At 41.6% G+C, this 17,207-nt stretch overlaps 1 protein-coding gene across 3 annotated transcripts in view; it reads left to right on the forward strand.

The window, feature by feature from the left end:
• Positions 1-17,207, forward strand: part of LOC128715451 (poly(rC)-binding protein 3) — a 48,072-nt gene that overhangs the window by 18,908 nt on the left and 11,957 nt on the right. Inside the window, exons 2-9 of one of the 3 annotated variants that reach the window (XM_053810351.1) lie at positions 3,860-3,916; positions 6,848-6,964; positions 7,077-7,173; positions 7,248-7,411; positions 12,688-12,807; positions 13,890-14,021; positions 15,659-15,752; positions 15,899-16,205. In XM_053810351.1, coding sequence (XP_053666326.1) covers positions 3,860-3,916; positions 6,848-6,964; positions 7,077-7,173; positions 7,248-7,411; positions 12,688-12,807; positions 13,890-14,021; positions 15,659-15,752; positions 15,899-16,205 — 1,088 coding nt within the window. The remainder of the gene's footprint in view (positions 1-3,859; positions 3,917-6,847; positions 6,965-7,076; positions 7,174-7,247; positions 7,412-12,687; positions 12,808-13,889; positions 14,022-15,658; positions 15,753-15,898; positions 16,206-17,207) is intronic. The other 2 variants (XM_053810352.1, XM_053810353.1) reach the window with 2 other exon arrangements.

Below are 17,207 nucleotides of genomic sequence, written 5' to 3' on the forward strand. Positions count from 1 at the left end.
TGAACGATGTCCATCCCCCTCCGGTGAGGCCCGAATGAAGTTATTCCGGTTCGGAAAATTAATCGCAGGAAAAAAGGGTGTTCCTGATTAATTCTTTCCTTAACCATTTTGATTAGTGCCAACGGGGTTTGGGTTTTTCGCTATTCGATACAAGACGAGATAAAAAATGAACTAATAATTACCAGCCGGACCGATTCCAGTGAAACATATTACATTTTTATGCTTGAGGATGTTGATTTTGTTTTAAAGCAGCAATCACTTTGGAGGTTAATTAATATTATCTTGTGTGATAAAAGTTTGGTGAGGAAAACAATCGACGCACATTAAACAACAAAACTAGTGAATTTAATATTGCCCAACTGGGGTGGAAATCCGCCTCGGTACGGATGGAACAATTTGGAACAAAAGAAGAGAGATCTCACATACGTTTGATTAGAGAACATTAATGTTTATGGGAATTCGTCGGAGAAAAAGTCAAACATTAGCTGTTTACGTAAGTCCAATGGCTGTAAATACCCAAGAACAGATAGAAAGCATTGAGTTGAGTCAATGGCAGAATGGATATGGATAGAACTTCGCAGCCCGCCTAACGACCTGAAAGTAACGAAAGAAAACAAAATTTACAACGGAAAATGGCCAATTCCTGAGGACATTTTTTCCCTCCCGTTCTCCTCCTCCCCCCCTCCATTCTTCAGTTACTCGACCCAACGAGCAGCGACACAAAATTTGCCGTTCCCAAACCTTACCTTCGTGTGTTTCCCGTTTCCCGGGACCGCACCACACTGTCTTGATATTCTCCGGCGGAAATCCGGAAACGAAAAACGGTTGTTCGGTTCAGCCATTCGTCGCGATGTAAACGGGTGTGTTGTCCACGAGAAGCAGGGATTGGTGATGCTGGACTGGGGATGTACGGCCTGTGTACTAGGTACCTGAAATTTTGATCCTGCAGTGTGGGGCAATGTGGGAGGGGGGAAATGGACTTGCCAAAAAAAAAAAAAACCGGATACGCCTGGATAAAAGGGAAAACATTAAATAAACATGAGCATTTGCATAACTGAAAATTAAATAACCGGAGATAAAAGCTGAACCTATACCCTGACCTTGTCTTGCTCACGGGGGGGTTTCCCGGCGTTAGAAAGTTTCACTTGAGCGCAGAGCGGTGTTTTTTTTTGTTTTTGCTCTTTATTCTTACCGATTTGAGGAAAATAATTGTGTGTCAAGCAAAAAGTTACGTCGCGAGGCGATGCAGATGTTGTTGTTGTTTTTTTTTTGTTGTATTAATCTCAGTGTAGACGTTTTATATTAATAGTTCCGTGGGATGTTGAAGGTAGCCGCGGGTAAACGGACACGTATTTTCTGGTTAATTTAAATCGGATGAGGCTAACAACAAATTAAGTGCATTTTCGGTGTTGGTTGGTTGAGTTTCTGTTTTGGATAATCGATTTCCTTTAGGAGAAGGTAATGGGAAATTTCCATTTCCTGGGAGATTTAATCGTTACCGTCAATTGTAAACTTCTATCTTGTACAGAAGCTCTTGCCTAAAGCTCAAAGTTTGTAGAACAGCTTAAAAGTTCGTCTCTCCATTAACTATAGTACGTTGGTGCAAAAGCAGCATTAAAGTACTATTACATGATCGCAAGCCAAATAGTTAATAATGGTGGATTTTTATTGTTAAATAATTAATCAAACTAATACTGCATAAATTTTAACAGGCTAACACTGTTTACAACCTCTGGCAACGGGAGCAGCTCACACTGCTTTTGCATCGTGTTACAGATGCTATTTTCGAACTCTCTTGCATTGTACCGTACAAAGTATAAAGCACCTTGCGAAGGTAGCCATTCCAATGCCACGGTTCGTTTCGCGGGACGCGAAATAAATGCAGCTTTCGTACGTGGTTGCAGCATAACAACACACCACGTTTGTTCTGCTAGGAAGTAGTTCCTTGCAGAACGCCGATTCTATTTTCCTCTGCCGCCACAAGCGCACAGAGAAAGGTGGTACAGTGCAGAGACGGCATTTGTCTTGTGCATCGCGGATTTGCCATGAGACACAGGGCATTACAGGGCGGAACTATGAAAACAATTGCATATGTGTATGCAATTAAAATAAATGTACCGGACCGAATACCCGACAGCTGCCGCTGAGCCATTTTTAACTTTTGGTTAGTTAGAACTAATGATAGACGGGTTAGTTGCTGTTGGTGGCTGGTCTTGAGCTCCCCGATTTGGACGGTTCCGTGACGGACGTTAAGATGCGTCTTGGCGATGCTATCTATGCACTTTCCAAGAATGTGTGGGTAATTCATTATTGCAAGAATACAGATACATCGAATGTTTCCACCTTTCTTCACAGGGATCGTTCTATTTATATAATCTCGTGCCTTTAACACCATTCAAAGAGGTTTCAATCCGGAGCTTTCAGTTGATGAATTTCCTCATTAGTCCTAAAATGTATCCAACGATCTAACGTTAGCAAGAAACATCCAATGAAAGTCGAGTTTCATCTTTTACATTGCTGCATATAAATCTGATTCTGAGGGATGTAACTGCCATCAGCATGATTTAAATGCAATCACAACTGCTGTCAGTAATTTTGCTGTTGCAGCTTAGTAAAAGAACTCATGAAAGAGGAACTGAAAAACTTCAAATAAAATGAACAGTGCGACCTGTTTCATGTTCCGAACGATTTGTTTGGTTCTGTTTAATATTTTTTATGCAGATGTTGGGAGGTTAAACGACCTTAAATCGTCAATTGATATGATAAAAACACAATAACTAGTACTCATACAAAATAACTGGTTGAGAGTTCTAGACTTGAACAAACTCCATTGGAATAGTGAGAAACTTAGACTTGGCAATTATTATATCGCACTTGACCTACGTTACCAGATGGTCAAATACTTAACAGGGATATCCGCACGATGGGAATGTAATTCGTTTCACGAGCTTCGGTGCATGGAGCGAACAGCCTAGCCTCAAGATCATACGATTTTTTCGTAGATTAATGTGTTTAAACCCGATTAAAAGCTCCCGTATAATTCTCTTGTTACAACAGCACTGGAAGACTATTGTAATATTACATGGAAAAATAAAAATGTCTTTATTCAATATGGCCATTGAGGAGGGCCCGCGAACAATTGAAATTGTGGTAGAATTCAATTATACGGTACGAAATCAAATAGCAAATGCACATCATTAATAATCGTATGCAGCTTGCACCCAGTAAGTGTATCGAATTAAATGTTAATTACGTCTTGATTTATTATCGTGTGGTGAAATTTTGGGTTACTGATAGTATGGAGAGCCAAAAAAAAAGGTAGCTTGTAACAAATGATTTACTACCTTGCCCATTTTGACCTGGACGCGATGGCATATTTATTCGCTGTACCGGTTCCTCCTGTTCCACAGGAAACGATTGCGAGCGCGATAATAAAAAAAAGTGTTAAAAATCACATAAGGCTATGCCCCAAACGTATGGATAATTAATCATGCACAAGGTGCCATATGCAACATGTGGGTAATTAAGTTGTTTCGCACACTAATGCCACTGCCCCGTTTCCTTCCGTTAATCTCACTGGCCGGCCCACCTAACACGTTCGATCATAATTAACCCTACATGGTGGATGCTGTGACACATTCACACACCCGCATCGTGATAAAAGCAATTTGTAGACCAATAAACTTGCGTTTGTGCTAAACATTGCCCTTTTATGTTGTGGAAGAAACGGCTGCTTTGTATGAAAACGTTCGGCGCGTTCAAATCACTTGTAGAATAAGCACGCGTCATTTCGCATTATCTTTAAACTAATGTTTTCCTTCTATTCTTCTGTTTGTTTTCTTTTCCGTTTCGCGCACAGGAAGTCGGAAGCATTATCGGAAAAAAGGGAGAGATCGTCAAGCGGTTCCGAGAAGAGGTAAGTACTCGATGGTAACGAAAAGCAATTTCATTTCCTGCTACTGTCTCAACACATATACACTATTTCGCTTCAGCTATTGTTTCCCTGCCAGAAGATTTACGACGGTGTGTGAGTTTGTGCTATGTTTTCATTTCATCGTTCTACGTTTTTCCTTCCATTTCACTGTTGGTACGACCAGATTTTGCATCATCCTTTTACGGAAACAACCATTGTCGATAAAGTAAAGTGCAGAGTTGTGTGTAGTAAATCTAGTCACTCTACCACCTGGGACCGCCATTGAAGTTGCGGAGCACTGTCGTTCCTTTCGCTTTCTCCCGAGCATTATCCAATATAAGGCAGTGTACGATGGCCATATGTCACGTTTCGAATATTTCACGTATGATAAGCTTTATTCGTTAGTGTCCATCGAAACCATCGATTTTCGGACGTAACATTGTTCTGGTTCCGTCATGTGAATGTGCCAAATATCGTTTCACTCTACATTTTAAGGTCAATCCAATTTGAAGGCAAGACTTTTGGTGGTAACGGTTGTTCCTTGATTAACATTAAGTTTAATATATATCGTTCGAAGTGCTGTTAAACTTCCGATTGTGTGAAGCAACTTCATAAGTTTGTCTTACATTCCTGTTTACCATTCCAATGCTCTCGGGAGAACTGCTCACTGCCCGGCAACTGTTAAACCAAATTAGCTGGATGGGGGGGTTTAAAAAACTTGTTAAAAAGAACATTTCAGCCACAACACAATTTCCGGGTTTTATTTTATGCACCTCCAAACACACGAACAAAAAGCCACCTCAAGAAGTATCTTTAGTGGACCTAATTAGTGGCCTCATAATTTTGTTCCTGCTGTCAGCTATCGTTAAATGGGTATCATTACTGGGGAAGCACGACTGTCGAGATGTTGCTTGCGCAACGGCGGTGACGATGCTTCGCAATGGAGAACCAAATTGTAGGGCTCTTGTTTCCCTGTTTTTGTGTCCTCGCCGTCGTAATGTCGCGGGGGTTGATGTAAGGTGACAACTCTGTTGTCCTTTCCAACCCTCCCAAAACCGGAGGTCAAACGAAACAGAAGAAGCAGATACTTCAGAATGGTTACACAAAACGATAGTTAAGCTCATTTGCAATCATCTTGTTCTTTTGTAGCGAACCTCTACTGAATCGATGCTCGGAAGTAGACAAAATGTTGTTGGAAGGCAAGCGGGACAATGCGCACTGGAATATGTGGCCAAACAAATATCTGACGGAAAGGCACAACCAAAATGCGGCGACAGTACCAATTGTGGAATGCGATATGCGTTAATACGTTACGCGAATGAATAGAGGGAAACCGGGCCGGTATACCGGGCATAGGTATCTATTTCGGTATCCTGTTCCGTTTTGCTGCGAGCATAGCGAGAAAACGCTAATATGGATTCACTCTTTGGAAGCAAACAAATAGAAAAAAAACTAGTTCCCGTAGTTAGTTTTCCCATTGAAAGGGAAAATGAAATAATCCCATTATCGAAATTCCAGACCAAATTCCTTTTTTCTTCTTCTTTCAATGTGTGCCGTGCATTGATACGGCTCCGTTTCCTTTTCACCACACCACTACGGTGTAGGAAGAAGTATTATTAAAATCTCATACCAAAAACCAAACATGTTTGTTTGTTCACGTACACTCACTCACCTTCGGTAGTTGTCGAACGGAAGCGATGTTGATAATGTTCGGTATTCGTGCTGATCGCATAGAACGCGCTTTGTTGTCATTCCACGTCAAACCCGTCCGGAAATGACGTCGTTCTTGTACGTTCTTTTGCGAACTTTTACATGCTTTATTGTAGACGAACGCGCTGAGATGATAAAGATTGCTCACGCCTTAGGAAGCATTTTAGTCAGACAGATTGCTCAAATTGAATTTCTGTGAACGATAGACAGTGTGAGTATAATATTTTAATTATAATGATTGTTATGAATTATTATAATAATGATGTATTAAATTAATACAAAGATGAATAACAACCTTCATCATAACGACTACCACCAAGACTATCTTGTTGGATGGCGAAACCACCTTGTTCATAACCTTAATATCTTCGGTTTAGGTTACATATTATCCGGACGAAAAAATGGCCAAACAATCATTTCATCGGCTTAGCACAACCGTCAAATAAACGGCGCTTGAATTAAAGCGGAAATCTTTTAAAAATTACGCGTCAACACACAGTGTTGGGCGACTTGAATGGCAGGAATGAAGGAGCAGAACAAAACGCAGAGTGTAAAAGGCAGAGCAGCATGCAAAGGGAAGATGGGGGGAGCGCTTCTGGCCATGAACTTTTCACCGGAATATAAACATCCGCGTCCGCTTCCGGGAGTCGGGAACCCCCGCGAGTATGGATCGCTCACAAATGGAAGCGAAGAAAACTTTTGGCCTTTTTATGCTTAAGCATGTGATTTGCTGCTGGATATTTTCGCCCTCTGCTGGTCGTTTGGAGTGTTCCTTTTTTCCTTTTTTTGTTTTCGTGTTGCTCCCATCCAATCGCGATACTTTCTGTTTAGGAGGCTTGTTTCGTGGTGTTTTTTTTGCTGTATCGAAACGACCACTCAGAGACTACTACTACTACTACTACATTGTCGTTTCCTGTGTGTCTCATCCCGAAATCGCCAAATCATAAAGTTTTGTCGTTCCAAAATGTTGTTTAGAGTTTTTTGTTCCACTCTTCTCGATGCTGGAGGCGCATGGTGGCGCATGCCTTCTCTCGTTCGCTCGTTTCCTTCTCGTGCCCATGAGTAATAAAGGCGCTTGAAGCGTTTTCGGCTTGTTCGATGAGCTGAACGGCGGAACACACACACACAACACAACACCATCCCGGCCCTTTAAGTGTTCATAATTAAATAAAGTTTTCTAATTTTTTATCATTATTCTTTCGCATTTACCGGTATCATCCACAGTCCGGCGCAAAAATCAACATATCAGACTGCTCGTGCCCGGAACGAATCGTGACGGTGTCCGGATCCAGAAGTGCGATCTACAAAGCCTTTACACTAATCACGAAGAAGTTCGAAGAGGTACGTTTACTGGCGTTAAATTATGTTCAACATAATAGTTCACTTTTAGCCAATCCTGCAGAGTGTAATGAATTGAATTTTATCATTTCGTTTCTTCCTCTCTTTTCAACAGTGGTGTTCCCAGTTTCAAGACAATACGAATACACAGGGCAAACCACAAATTCCAATTCGTCTGATTGTACCAGCTAGTCAGTGTGGCTCGTTGATCGGTAAGTTTCAAAAGTTTGGTGCGAGAATCGTTCGGTGCAATTAATTGAAAGTAAATCATATTTGTTTCTTACAGGAAAAGGTGGTTCTAAAATCAAAGAAATTCGTGAAATCACCGGCTGCTCGATACAGGTTGCAAGCGAAATGTTGCCAAACTCGACGGAACGAGCCGTTACGCTGAGTGGTTCCGCTGAAGCCATTACGCAATGCATCTATCACATATGCTGTGTCATGCTGGAGGTAAGTAGCTTTGTTTAGTTTTTTAAGTTTTAATGTTATGACTTCATTTAACACTGCTGTAAGGAAAATTCGTGAAGCAACCTCAATAACTTTAAAGCGTCTTTGACAATCGTGGGAAAAAGTGATACTACTGTGATGACTCTTTGATAAAGAGTAGAATCTTCGCTGATTTTACTCGGCTGTTCTTATACACATTTAATTGTTGGTTTTACTCTCTTGAGAGATTTTGTTGATGTTTGATTCTTGGATTGCAATTTTTATCTTACATTCAGTTCAATAGAATTAAACATTCAATTGGACACTTCGTGAAGTGTTGAAAAAGCATAATTAGCGCAAATTTTGCGTAGTTCCATCCTTGTTTAATTTCATATTTTTATTCAAAATTTGTTGCTAAACTAACGAAAACTTTGTTTTTAACTAATATTTCGCTTGTTGGTGGTCACACCTTTCTCTTGTTCAGTAGTAATGGCATTCAACAAATTTGTGCCCCTTTGTATTTTCGTGTAGTACGGCCAATTTAGATCCTCTAATTAGAGGTGTACCCCCCGCACTACTTCTAACGACATTTGTAACCGCGACTAATGGCGTGCTGTGATCTTTTGCATTGCCCAACCGGCATAATGTCGACTCGTCGTCGTCCACCTTTTGATAGTCCCCGGCGTGCGTATGCACATATCCATGCCGAATGAAAACAATAAATTTTCCTCGCAAAAGGGCACTTGCTACTGCACTCTTGCGCGCCGGTGTTGTGTTGCGCTGTCATCCGACGAACTACTTTCACGATGATTAATCTATCCCCGGGCGGTGTACGTATGCAAATGCCCGCTCGGTATGTGCAATGCGTCGTGTCACGGGCCGAATTCATGACCATTATTTCGGGACACACATCGTTCTTTCACGGCAGGATTGTAAATGAATATGCGTGGCCGCACTATTCTATTGTACACACGGTTATGGTGAAACCGTTCACTTCCGCTCTTGAATATCACGTTTAATCAGATTCTATTATATTCTCGTGAAAGCGATCCAAAAGTTAAATGAACGAATTAAACTATTGGTGGGCTAAATAGTGCAAAAACTCTCTAGGAATGAACAGTTCAAATAAGTTTAAAGTTCCACAAACAAATTCATATCGACAATCGTCAAATAAACAAATTTAAACAGTAAACATTCACTCCAAAGTTCGAAAGCTGCAATAAACCATCAGAAACAGCAGAATAGGCAACTTAAAAGCCACAAAGTTACAGCTCACATTGAAAGATTTGGAGCATTCTCACCTTACAAAACCTTTGTTACACAAAAACCGTTAAAATCGCAAATCCGTCCCCTTCGCCCATACACACTCGGCACTGTCAACCGAAGATGCCATGATCTTTTCGTTTCGTTTGGATGATAATATAAATGACTGTACAGTTTTCTTGGCTCGCAACTTTACCGTTGAAGAAATGTGGCGGGATTTTGCTTGAAATGGCATTGCAGATCCGCAAAACTCCCGGACCGCCATCTCCCGGGGAGGGGGGGAGTCGAGACAGAAGCTTTTTGCAAGTAGAATGAATTGCGCAAACGGCTAAAACCCCGCAAAGAGCAAAAGTGGTCGAAAAATGAACTGCGAATGTGATAGAAATTATTTCGCCGTGGATATTTTCACCGTTTTTCCCTCGCTCCCGTGGTAGCCAGCAGCTATATTTTGGCGAGTTGGTTCTCCCGCGCACAATCGTCTCTGTCGTGCTTATCAACTTGAACGTTTTTAGCCGTATGCCGTTCACTTTCCGTGCCGTGTGCCGCTCGTCTGTTCTTTTCTGCTTGGTTTCATTTGAAATTTCCTGGATAGACACTTCCATCATCATCGTCCTGGGCGCGTAGTGGTGTGTAGTGGTTTACTACTTTATTTTCCAACAGGGAAGAGAAGAAACTGCCGGTTTTTCTTGGGAAGGAAACGATTGCGGATGAGAAGTACCCGATGGTGGGGTGTGTGTGTGTGTGTGTGTTTGTTAGCGAATGGGAAAGAAATAATCCGCTTAGTGTTAACTCGCAATTTATTTAATGAAGTAATTTCGAATGGTGCGGTACGATTATTCGGAATTCTACTGGGATGATGCTGAGCTATACGAATACCCACAAAACCCACCCACCTCAGCACCCTCCAGTAGCTCTTTTGCCGCCACATCATCCAGCTGCATGAAACGCTTTGCAGCAAAACTTTTCAATGATCTTTTGCGTGTAAGCGGAATAGAAATCGCTTCTACTCGAGCCTTGTTTGTCCGTGGAGAAGATAATTAATAATGTAACGATGGATTTTCGATGGAACGATGGAATAATGTAACGATGTAAGTGATGGTTTTGCCATCATGGGACTGTGGACAACAATGTGCGTTTTTTTTGTGATTTTGCTCTAGAGCCAAAACCGAACTCACTTTCCATTAAAAACTAATGGTTATTTTCTTACAATGTTCGCCAGTCTGGATGGTAGTTTGTTCAGCTTCGGTGTATGTAGAGTAACTGATAAAAATGTTGATCCGCTCGGCCCTCTCGGTATCTCGTTCTCCCTCTCTCTCTCTCGCCTGGTACGCCTCACCCCCCGAAAATCTTTGATAGACGAAGTTCCTATTCTTGGCTCGTTTGTAACACAGCTCGTTTGAGTGGTTCTCCTTCCTATTACCACCTGGCAATTACCGGTAACGTGCGAAATGAAAGGAAGCAGCGTTAATTATACCATTTCACTGCCACTAGCTGATTATGAAGTTATAATAACAAATGGGATTTAGGGATTTTTTAAAGCTTCCATTTGTCCGTGAATTTGTTTCGAGATAGGGAAAGTTTTTTTTTCAAATTTGTGAGAGAAATTAATGCCCCAGACATATAATTCCAATCATTTCCGATGCCAGAGCTATTACACCCGGTTTTGTTTTTTTTTTTTTTTACCGAGGTTTGTTCTGTAAGAAACTTCCCATATTTTCATTGCTGTACAACAAATTAATTACTACCAACATGATTTACCAGAGTCATTGAAATATTCATAACGGGATTCGTGGACCGATCGATGGAATGGGGATTTCTACGAGAAAGGAGAATTAATTTTCCAAATAACCAGACCAGCTGCTGTAACTAGCTCTCTGTCAAACGATATCAATGACAAAAGATCACATTGAAATCGATAAAGTGTTGACAAATAATGCAGCACAGCGCAGCAAATGGAGATCAAACAAAACAAACACCCCTTTGAATGAGATCAAACGAAATTCATGTGTGATATTTTCCGTACGCTTCCACATACGCTGCTGGAATCTGAAATCTGCTAAACAGGTGTAATTTGACTGATAATTCATTGCACCACAAACTAAACCGATAATACCACCCACACACTGGCATGTATGGTTTGGCATTTCCCTACTCAGCAGCGTCATTTACACTGTGTTTTTTTTTTTGCTCTGTGCTGGCAAATGAATACATATCGGTGAGCCCTCAGGTGGACAAACCGCACATTTCGTAAATTATTCACATATTACAGGTGTCGCCTTGTTGAATTGTTTACCACAATGGAGCATAACGACCGGGTGGAACGAAAGAAAAAATAAAATAAATAAAAGCGGAAACATATTTTTATATGAAAGCGACAGGGGGGCTGGCTTATTAATAAACCAAGCGGGAAAACTCGTTCGTTTCGTCCCTTCGCGGCAGGTGGAATGTCTCTTGGGGGCGGTGGGTGGGCATTGTGATGGAATTTAGGCGCAGTGAAATATTTCAATTTGCAGATTAGAAAGCTTTTGACCACATTTTGACCATACCCGGGAGCAGCCAGCAGCAGGAGTGGCTTGTCCGAAAAAGGGTGTTATGTGACCTTTAATGTGGTTGGCAGCTGTTACACATATTCGTTCAGCTGTGTGCCTCTCTGCACCGCGCTCCGTACGGCTATTTGTGATCCAGAAGGGATGAATGATCAAATAAAAAATGTCATAATTAAATTTTGCACTCAACCTTCTTCCATCCACGTGGCCACTATTAACGTTACAGCAAACGGGTAACAGCTTTTGTTAGCCTGGCAGCATTTAAATCACAGCACCGGCACCGGTACGTTTGTCTCGTGGCCTACACCCGTCTTCATTGGCCACCTGCAGTCATTTCGACCGATTGCCAAAACTAGATGAAAATTTTGACGTAACTAACATAAACCCCGACCCACCGGGAGAGGTGCACAACATCAAATGTGACCGAATGCTGCAAGCCCTGGCACGCGGTGGTCTAGTTTTGGCTAGCAATAGTTCCCCGGCAGCGCATAGTTTCGTGCGGAAAGGTGAAAAACGACGTTAATTAATGGGAGGAAAAATCGCAGGACACATTTTACGACCTGGGTGGTTTGGATTGGCGTGGACCGACCCTTACATTCCCGGGTGTGTACGGAAATCGATCCTCGGTGCACTGCGTGTGTCACCCACAAACGGGAGGGGGATAGGACCCTAATGCCGAATGAAACTGGTGAATAATTAATCACAAACTTTTTACCCGCTCAGTGGTAGCTCCAGCATATGGACTATAATTTGAAATTGCTACTTTGGTCCTGGTGGGTCTAGTTGCGCCTCTGAATGGAGGAATGTCTGTTGCCAATGATACCCTGTGAAGCAGAATGATTCATATCGAGAAGCTGTCGATTCGGGTCGCTGCTGTCATATATCACCGACAGTCACAGATGCGAACATTATTAGTGCATGATTGGCACTCTTGTTACGTGTATAAAGTATGTGAAGTAATATGCGGATAAGTGAATTTGGTAACGATGTCCATTACTAATTAACATCGCGCGATGCATTCCGTCCACTCTGGGCAGTAATATATGATTTATGTATTTCGGGATATTCGTGACGACATTTTATTTCCATATCTTTGATAAGCTTGGTTTGGAATCATTCAATCGTCTATCTAAACATTTTCAATCTAAACATTTTTCAATAAGTGATGCCTTCACATAGTCATTTAGCTTCAATTCGCCTGTAACTAGGCGTAGGCTTTCAAAAGGGACAGCACATCAAATCTACACAAGTACGAAGTTGTAACCCAGATGGAAAACAAACAATAGGAATGCGACCCACAGCAAATATCGATGTGTCGACGTCTAATGAATGCGGTGAGCCTGGTGTAAGGGAGTAGAGAAAACTCAATCGGAATTCTATTCATCTAATTTTATTGTAACACCATGCCACGCTGGACTTGGACGTACGAGAATGGAATGCATGTCCCTAAACCACCATTTCTAATTTCTTCTTCCTCGTTTTTCCTTTCAGTCACCACCGAAGGGTGCCACAATTCCGTACCGGCCAAAGCCACAGGTGAATGGGCCGGTAATAGTGGCTAATGGTCAGGCGTACACCATTCAGGGTAACTACGCCGTCCCGGCCCAGGAGGTATGTATACCGCTTTAGTGGAATGATGTACTATTGTTCGTATATTTTTTTTTATTGTTTCTCGTAGAGCAAACTCCTTCCCTCTCTGTTGCCACGAAAAGAGCTCTGTTGTTCGATCTTTCTTTTCCGAAACCACTGCCCTGTTGTATCTGTTCTACCGACAGAGTGGAGCAACTTATTTTAGAATTATTATCGTATTGTCTAACTGTACCTAAGACGAGATTGTCGCCTTTTAGTGTCGCCTTTTTATTATTTTTGTTTGTCTGTTGCTGTTTGTCACCATTTGATATGAACTACGCTGCCGCTAAAACTGCTTTCCGGGTTGTAATACCACCTACAATATTGTAACAACTAGTGTATTGCTCAAGGCCGCCGTGCAGTCTCCTGCTATACATGTGCGATGAACAATAACCTTGTGTTCCTCGTTGTCCCGTTGTGTTCTGTTGTTTTACATACACACCACCCCGTACGTTGTCTCTGCTGCTGTGGTTTACCGATTTACTTATTTATGCTTAATTTTACATTGAGATTTATTATAGAACATATTGCGCCAGAATCGATCCCACTGTTGATTATCTGAAGAGTAATTAAAATTGCGTTGCTAATCCCCGAGGGCTACTTTTATGAATGCTTTTTTCTTCACTCAGTAACATAGTGCCAATTGCCATATTTTTTTGCTACATCTCTATCTGGTTTTATGCGTTTTTCTCTCTCCTTTTGTCCACACATTCTTAAATCAACCGTTGCACTTTTTTGCATCTTCCTTCGTGTTTTTTTTTTATTTAAAAATTTGCCTTATGTGGATGTGTTAACTTTCCTTCTCAACGGAAAACCGATCGATCATCGCTATCCTTTGACGTCTTGTTGTTGATGTTTTTGTTTTCTTACTTCAATTTGTGATTATAACCACTCGAGCAAACGGAACGATAAGCGAAAGTTATAACCACTGCAAACTACTACTACTACTTCATCCCAGAACATTTGCGCGCACACTGTGTCTTTCTATCTGTTTTTGTATCTCTCACTCTCTTTCTCTATCTATCTCTCTATCTACATAACTATCTCATAAATCGTTCGTTTAGACCTGCACAGTATATCCACTAGCCATTACCGGTGGCTTGCATGCGGGCATCTCCGGTTTAGCCGATCCATTACTAAAAGGAACACATCTACAGGGAGCGATACCTCCACATCATCTACAACCGATACCTGATGTGAGTTTAATCGTTTTTGATTGGTGCTGATTTTGCCTGGCAGTAACTTACTCTACCCAAAACATCCAAGCAAAATCCTCTCACACCAACCCGGTAAAACCACCAAAACCCCCCCCCCCCCCCCCCCCTTGCCACCCAGCCCTCTATTTCTTTCACTTTACCACGGACCATTTTGTCCAGCAGAATGATCCCACGGTAACCCGACGTGCCTTCAAATCTCTAGTACCTAACTGTCATCGGTGGCTTTTGTGTAACATCTGATACAACCATCCTCTTCCGATTCCCTGTAATTCTACTGGGCAGCATAACACTGGCAACCGTTTCCTTCGCTTTGCGAATGTTTCCCCCCCTTAATCATACCCGCCCCGCCATTTGTGTAGATACTTGTTGCACTGTATTCAAATCCGACAGTGAGCTCCGATTAATATGAACGTGTGACCCTCCGTCGTATTACAGCTCCCTTGTTCCCGGGTAGCGCAGAGCAGAATGCATTTGCTTAGACAGTTTATGTTGCCTAGCAAAAGTTTCTAATATTAATATTTTCTAGCCACCTAGATTTAGATTTAGCTGTAGTTCCCCCTGAACCCCAGCAAATCAAGATTTGTTCTCCGCCCCACCCAAAGCTTTACTTCTGTTATGTCCCTTAAGTCCATTGACAACTAATCCGTATAGCGAAACTATCAAACTCATCAATCCCCTCTTAAGAATCAACGATCCGTTATGGTTCCAGCTCGAAAGCTCATCGTTATGCTCCTTTGTATATTGTGTCCTTTTTAGTAATGTAGCAACAACTTCATATGTTCAAATCTAAATTCGTATGTAAACTAGAACTCTATCTATTAATATGTTTGTATATACGTTCACATGTTGTTGGACCATACAATTGCTATTATTCATCTTCATGTTAGAGATTATCATAGTAGAGACACTCTTTTCACTGCTAAATATCTACTAATAATAGTCTATATCACCTAGTTCTTGAATGTATGTTTTGCTCACATTTCAGTTCAACATGTGAAGGCAATTGTTTAAATCTCTTTTCACATTTTTTATCGAACATATTCGTCCAGAAGATTTAAATGGCTTGTTTACTTATTTTTTACATGTTTCTATTATTGAGAATAAAATAAGTTGATAGATTTGATGCTTAAACTACACATCCTTTGCATTATCGAGTTAACTTTTCACGAAAGAATAAGAATTGACGCCGACACAGGTGTATTGTTTTATAAACTGCACTGTCTTCCTTAGTTGATTTTGCCACATAAACTCGTCCCAAAGTGGTAGTGTTATATTGTTACTGTATGATTGTTAAATGTTGTTAACACGGATAGCTTCGGTAGTCGTATCCGATTTGAAATGTAATGTCGAACTTTATTTTGATTGTTTGGAAAATGGAAGAGATGATGTGTTCGGATGATGATTGTATGGTGTTGGTTGTTAGTTCAACGTACGCATAATAGAGAGTATATGCGAAAATTGTTAATAACATACTATACTCGAGCAGGATTAACCACATTTGCACAAAATAGATTTATGAAAGTAAACTTAAACATTAAATTAAACATTCTTTTGCAATTCGAACGCCCTGAAACAACAAATAACCATTCGTGGATCACTCTGCACTTTAATTCTAGGTTTCGGGAATCGCTAAAAATCCGCTTGCCGGTCTAGCAGCACTTGGATTAGCTGGTGCGATTCCCTCCAACACCGGTGGACTTAACCCAACTGGTAAGTATTAACACATTTGCTTGCCGGTTACACAAACCCGCGTAAAGTTTTTGTTTTGTTTTTCTACCAACTGCCGCATGTCCTAAGATTTTTTTGTTTGTGTGGAACGGCCCCGGACCCGGTGCCGTATTGCTATTTTACTAAAGCTAATGCCTTTCAATTTATATCCCACGCAGCTCTCGCCGCTTTGGCCGGTTCTCAACTGCGAACCAACAACAACCGCAACGTAGCTCCAGTTCAGTCTCAATCACACGAAATGACCGTGCCAAATGACCTGATAGGTTGCATTATCGGTAAGGGTGGCACCAAGATTGCAGAGATCCGCCAGATTTCCGGCGCCATGATACGCATTTCCAACTGTGAGGAGCGCGACAGCGGCAACACGGACCGAACGATCACCATCACCGGCAACCCGGACTCGGTCGCACTGGCCCAGTATCTGATCAACATGAGGTAGGTGATCGATTATGCCACTTTTCATATACTTAGGTCTTTTCTATCTAATATTACTACCGTCACTACCGATCGACGTATCCGGCGAGAGGTTGTTTCGTATTTTGGAGGGATACTGTGTATGTGCTGTTAACTAGCGGTTTCCGCCAAACGGTGCACAAACCCGAAGACAGAGAAAATCCCCTCTATCGTTGTCACAGCGTGTGCTCCTCTGTGCCTTGTTGCTAACTTTGTTTCTCTGTCGATTGTCCCACCCTCTGTCCTCCACTTTCAGTGTCGTTCAGTTTCTTACCACCGTCCTAGTTTTATGAACAAAATTATTTTAAGTTGTCCGCACGGGTTCCACTCTCGACAATCAAGGATTTCGCTCGCTTGCTTTTGAAAACGCATTTACTCAATATCGATGAAGGTGATCTTTTGATGTTTGGGATTACTCATTACTTTCGTGATTTTGCTATCAACGGGGCATTTCTTTTTTATCTCTCTTTGTTTCGCTCTGTGCTGATATCTTTTTTTGTTGTTGTATGTTGCAATAGGAATAATAGTCCCCCCCTCCAGTTCCAGATAATATATTCCGGTTCTTCCCCGCCCTTTGAACGTAAAGACGACGTACGACGACTTTCTTCATCTCACTACTACACCAAACCCTGCTACTCCACGTGTGTTACACTAATTATTTATATTCCCGAAATTCCTGTTCAACCTCCGAAAGAAATATCCATTTCATTTGCTATCTCAACATCAATCGCGCACCCAAGAGCACCAGCGTTCTCTGCGAAATGAATAAATCCTTTTCAGTATGTACCTTATTTTCCCTTCTGTCCGTATCTTCTTCGTGATCCATGTGTAACTATTGTGTGGTTCGTTCCTCTACCTCGTCCGCCCTAATGTACTGGCACTAATACTATGCGACCGTAAGGTTTTATTTTTGTTGTTGTTTTAGTTTATGCACATCTACCCCATATCCCCAGCTGCTGAACTGTGTCAATCCTTCTCCATGGT

This window comes from Anopheles marshallii, chromosome 3, assembly GCF_943734725.1.
Source record: "Anopheles marshallii chromosome 3, idAnoMarsDA_429_01, whole genome shotgun sequence".
NCBI lineage: Eukaryota > Metazoa > Arthropoda > Insecta > Diptera > Culicidae > Anopheles > Anopheles marshallii.